The sequence below is a fragment of the Colias eurytheme genome, chromosome 7 (assembly GCF_061535395.1).
Source record: "Colias eurytheme isolate Ceu_HAF_F1 chromosome 7, ilColEury1 Martin Lab GWU primary, whole genome shotgun sequence".
NCBI classification, from domain to species: domain Eukaryota; kingdom Metazoa; phylum Arthropoda; class Insecta; order Lepidoptera; family Pieridae; genus Colias; species Colias eurytheme.
This window is the reverse complement of record NC_142986.1, coordinates 9,794,568-9,800,567: the sequence shown is the minus strand read 5'-3', so window position 1 is coordinate 9,800,567 and position 6,000 is coordinate 9,794,568. Positions and strand designations below refer to the sequence as shown.

At 33.0% G+C, this 6,000-nt stretch overlaps 1 protein-coding gene across 1 annotated transcript in view; it reads left to right on the top strand.

The window, feature by feature from the left end:
- Positions 1-6,000, top strand: part of Brms1 (breast cancer metastasis-suppressor 1-like protein) — a 77,065-nt gene continuing 71,065 nt past the window's right edge. The window contains exons 1-3 of the mRNA XM_090103659.1: positions 1-315; positions 1,638-1,788; positions 5,882-5,975. Of these exons, the coding sequence (XP_089959785.1) occupies positions 114-315; positions 1,638-1,788; positions 5,882-5,975 (447 nt within the window). The 5' untranslated portion in view covers positions 1-113. The remainder of the gene's footprint in view (positions 316-1,637; positions 1,789-5,881; positions 5,976-6,000) is intronic.

The window sequence follows — 6,000 nt, the reverse complement described above, 5'->3', positions numbered from 1 at the left end:
TTGACGTTTCTTGTTATTGTTTAGGTGTAGCGAAAGCAAAAATATTAAATTGTAATAGTTTAAAACACAAAATAGAGTTACCGTATTCGTTTAGATAGATAGAAACCAATAAAATGCCATCAATGAAAGTGGAAGGTGACAGCGATGGCGATGGCGATTTATCTGGGGGTGACACAGAAAGATCTGGTGGGTCTTCCCGCGGGCCAGACAGAGACTCCAGCGCTGAAGAAGCAGACGAACCTGATTCTGATGATTCCTCAGAAATGGATGAGAGTGAATGCGAGAGGCGTCGCAACGAATGCCTCGATAACTTAGGTTGGTTTTAAGGTTATGTTTACAAACAAATTGGGTCGCGGATTTTGGTCTTTAGTAACAAGAACTGATGTAAAATACAATGGCAATGATTTAAATGCTGCATAGGTGATTTAAGTACGAATAATCAAGACAGAATTATGATTTTAACATAGAAAATTATTATAAATGTTAGTTTTTATAGTATTTGAAGAATATTACTCCAATAAGCCAATAGATTTCAATTCTTCTGTTTAAAATAGAAAACTGCTCATTATTTAGCCATCATAGCCAGAAATAATTGAAAAGCAAACACTAATCAACTAAAATTAAGCATAAAATTTTTTAATTAAGGTCCAGAACACATACTTTATTTATAAAATGATAACTAGTATAATGTAATATCATTATAAAAGTATACTTTAAAATAATTGGAAAAAATAATTCAAATATGCCTACCTTGATAATTTGTACCAGTTTATTTTGTACTTGCTTCAGCCTGTGTCTTTACTTGTCAGTTCGTTTATCAATTGTTTTTGTAAGAAAAGTGTAACAAATATCCATAAATTTTCATGTTGATAATAATATTAAACAAATCCATAAATTAATTATTGCATTCAGATTTCAGACACATAATTTTAAAATTTAATAAATACTTAAAGCAATTTGAAAACATGAACAGACTGATCAATTTTGTTAATTACTTAACAAGGCAGTGTTCCTGGGATCTGCAAAATAAATTGCACTTAAATTATTTTAAAAGTATTTCCAAATAAATATAATGATAATAATGTATGCTAAAACTATAATCAAATTTATAGCAAAATAAATATCTTGTAATTCTATTATCTATATCCATGCCATAAACAGAGAATATAAATAGAAGCATTCAAAGAACCAGTTGTAAATAAATGCCAGAAAAGTGTGAAAGAAACACACCTATAATAAGATGATTGATTTTGCTTGTTTCTTTAAAATTTCACTTTTATACAGCTTAAGCCTATGAGCTTGATTTGTATTTTATTAAATACTAGCTGCGCTTCGCGGTTTCGCCTGCGTGGCTCTGCTCCTGTTGGTCTCTATATATATATATATATATCTCTATATATATATATATATATATATATATCATTATGCTGAGGCCTATAGCCTTCCTCGATAAATGGGCTATTTAACACGGAAATATTTTTTTAAAATCGGACCAGTAGTTCCAGAGATTAGCGCGTTCAAACAAATAAACTAACTTTTCATCTTTATAATATTAGTATAGATTTTGAACAGTATTTTCCACACATCTGAATGAACCTTACCAAAATAAGTGTATAACTATAGCTTCTCGATTCCAGCGAACCTAGAGCATCAGTTCACAGTGCTACGGGAACAGCTATTCAATGAGAGGATCAAAGATGTGGAATATCAGCTCGCGGAGGTGCGGGGAGGAAGATCGCCGGAGTATTTGGGTCCCTTGAGACGGTTGCAAGAGAATATGAGAATAAGGTGACTGCTCTTTATGAAAGACTAGCTCTGCTCCGCGGTTTTACCTGCACTGCTCCGCTCCAGCTGGTCTTAGCGAGATGATATATAGCCTATAGCCTTCCTCGATAAATGGGCTGTCTAACACTGAAAGAATTTTTCAAATCGGATCAGTAGTTCCCGAGATTAGTGCGTTCAAACAAACAAAAAAACAAATTCTAGTATGTATAGATATTTAATTCAATAAAACACGCGATTTTACAAATTACAGTTTTGAACGGATTTTAAACGCGATTTATTCATTATATTATTATCCTGACGTTTTGCAAAGTGTGCAGTGAGAGTGGTCATTCAATTTTATTATCTATACTAATATTATAAAGCTGTTTTGTTTGTTTGTTTGAACGCGCTAATCTCAGGAACTACTGTTCCGATTTGAAAAAAATATTTATTATTTCTTTCGGTGTTAGATAGCCCATTCATCGAGGAAGGCTATACGCTATATATCATCACGCTAAGGCCAACAGGAGCGGAGCCACGCGGGTGAAACCGCGGAGCGCAGCTGTACTAGTCTAAATTAAAATTAAATATATGTTAATATGCACTATATGCGATATTTAATTAATATTGTAGAAACCAGTGGCGTAGCCAGGTAACGAAAAGCCCTAGAGCCTCACAACGATTAAAACGCGACCTTGTTATATATTTATTTTGAAAATGGGATAAATTTTAAAATAAGTTCAGTTCAGGTGTTAATTTTTTTTATAGAAAATATTTATAGATTTTCTAGTAGCATTTGACTAAAATATTACAAGTAATAGTAATTTTATTAAATACTTAAGGTTTTTGCGACGTACCGGGGTAAAAAAGGCCAATGAGCTAATCCATACTACTATAGTCTATATTATGTTAGGGCGTATTCAGAAAGAAAGATGGAAACTTATAAGCGCTCACCGGCGCTTGTCAGCGCTGGTAACCCGCGCAGGAAAATATATGAACACGTACCGATAAGCGCCGATCGGCGCCGACAAGCTTCAACAAGCGCTGGTCAGCACTGGGCGCTGTCATATAAAATTTGTATTGGTCTGTTTCAACCTGCTTACTTTGTGTAGAACGAACCATCGCTGACAAGCGCCGGTAAGCGCTTATAAGTTTCCAGCTTTCTTTCTGAATACGGCCTTACATATAATATATTTAACAAGTTTCCTCAACATACGATGAGCTTTTGCGTGAAATATTAACGAATGTCCTTCAACCCATAATCACAAACTTTCTTTAATAAATAATTATACGTTGCTTTATAGTTTTACATTTATTTATTACGAAAGTGGAATTGTAAATGTTTGCAGCTTTTCAAGAAGTTATATTTACGCTTTTTTTGTCTTTAAAGTTTCTTTATCATTAAATATAACTTACGTTTATCCATTACTAGCAAACCGGGCGAACTCCGTTTCGCCACCAGAGACACCTTTTCTTTTCTATAAACCTCACGGAGCCCGAGACCTTTCCAACGAATGCAAAACCGTGGAAATCGGTTCGTGCGTTCTGGAGTTATAGCGTCAGGAAGGAAAACCCGACTTATTTTTATATATTAGATTAGAGTTATAAGTTTACTTTTTTATGTAAACTCCAACAAAGGAGCAGGAGACTCACTTTCGGCAAGGTTATCGCTGCCCATCTAATTTCGCAAAATCGGTGACTCTACGAGCGTTCTTTTCGTTTCTAAGAAAGCCTAAACAATTATACATGTTATAATGACTTTTAAGTGGTCTCTCCTAAGTGGGTTAGTTAGTATAATACATTTAAAAGTAAAAAAAAGACGTGTGGCACTCGGGGACTGCCGCGGTAAAGCTATTGCATGCTATGCCTTCAAGCCACACCTCCGTGCCCGTCGGAGTGGGGAGCGTGAGGTTTTTCGTTACAGAATTTCTGGATTCGGTCCCCGCGGCCGCGCTCAAGGCCCGCGATAGAAGCTATGCAATAGCTTAAAACTAAAAAAAAAATGAAATATTTATTACGTACGTACGTAAATTACGTACAACAACAACAACATAACATTCTAATTACATATTTCAGTTAGCGCACGAACTATGAAAATGGAGGGTAATGTGAACCAACTTTAGATACTTAACTTTCTCCTCGGATTGAAATAAACTTTTTATCAACGCAAACATAATACATATTGTAATTAAAACATCTATAACTTGTAACTACATTCTTGCAAATAAATATAATTTGAATTTGTACCAGTATATACATTAGTCGAAGGGATGAACTCGTCAACATGAACATTTAATTAGGTGGTAGTTGCTACAGACGGGTAACAAACCTTTCAAGGCACTCTATGCTATCGAGCTATAGCCAGTTGACATTTTATAATTTTTAATTCATTCAATCTATAGTTACTAATATTATAAAGAGGAAAGGTTTGTAATTATTATGTATGTATGGTTTTCACGCATAAACTACTGGACCGATTTTGATGAAATTTGGCATAGATAATCTTTAGACCCTGAGAAAGAACATAGGCTACCTTTTATTGCGAAATATGTACCACGGGCGAAGCCGGGGCGGACCTCTAGTATTATATAAAGTCCATCTTCAGATAAGTCAAAAACATCTATCGAGAAGATATCTGACGCATTATCCAAAGCTTTCTTCTTCATACTATTTTCTTCATGATTTTGATAAAATTAATTTTGCAGGAAATTAGTAATTTAGTTTTAAATATCTTAATATAGATAAATCTCGTGTCACAATATTTGTCCTCAATGGACTCCTAAACCACTAACCACCGATTATAATAAAATTCGCACACCATGTGCAGTTCGATCCAACTTGAGAGATAGGATAGTTTAAACATGTAGGTACCACGGGCGAAGCCGGGGCGGACCGCTAGTTCATCTATAAATGACGATTTCACAATGCTTCACTATAATTTCAATGATGAATTATCGCCTGAGCGATTATTGATGTATGATGTACGCTTGTACAAGCTTTAACTACGTATTTATTCTCAACGTATTATAAATAGCCTTGGAGGTTCTTAAAGGAATAAATAGGTACTTTTGAAAAACACTAAATTCTTTAAAAAGAACCAAAATAAACTAAGTTGCTTAAATTAGAACTGAAAAACCGTTAATATGATTATTATCTTGAATCTTACCTTATTTTTATTACTATTCACGTTTTTAATTTCTACAAATGATAAAAAAAACAGGTTACGACTGTAAAATTTATAAGCGTGTAAAGAACATACGCTAGTCGAACCTGTTTTTTTTATTATTTAATAAGTTAAGTACCTAAATAAATAAATAACAATAAATTTAAAAAAAGCTGTTCTACTTTAAAAAGTTACTAGAAATAAACCACCCGCAAGCACTATCGACTACGCATAGTTGCGTAGAGCGGCGCGTAGCGGATATTCGTAGCACTGCTACGAGGTTTCATTTACATATTTGTACATAGTTAACGTTCACTATTATGTATTGTTTATTACTTTTTAATGTTATTCCTTATTTTTTAAATAATATAATATTATAATTTGAGCATGTAACATTTATGATTGTGTAAGTTTTTTTTTATCTCAGTAATAATTTAGTAATAATTCAGTAATATTTTCATACAAAATATTAATAATGTAGGAGTTGTGCCTTTTTACCAGATATTTGTTTATTTTTTAAGTATTCTCTACAGTAAACAAAATATAAAATATTATTTTCGTAAAAATAGTGTTTGTTGTTTCTTCATATCATAGCCTAATTATTTTATTTTTAATCATCATATGCTTTTTTAATATTTATAATCTTATCTAAATTAAGATTGTTAAGTTTAGTTTAAACGTAAAATATGTCTGGAAGTCATGAAATAAACTTTGAAAATATCATGTATATTGTAATCTTCATCATATATATAAAAATGAATCGCAAAATGTGTTGGTAAGCGCATAACTCGAGAACGGCTGAACCGATTTCGATAATTCTTTTTTTATTATATTCCTTGAAGTACGAGGATGGTTTTTATGTAGAGAAAACGTAAATATGTACCACGGGCGAAGCCGGGGCGGACCGCTAGTAAATTATAATAAAATATTGAATGTATATTGTATTTGTTATAGAATCGAAGTGGCCGGCATCTTAAAGCAGATGCGTATAGATAATATAAAACACAAATACGAGGCTGAGGACCAGGCTGCACATCAACACTTTCAGGTAAGTTATAGATTTTAGTTTTATA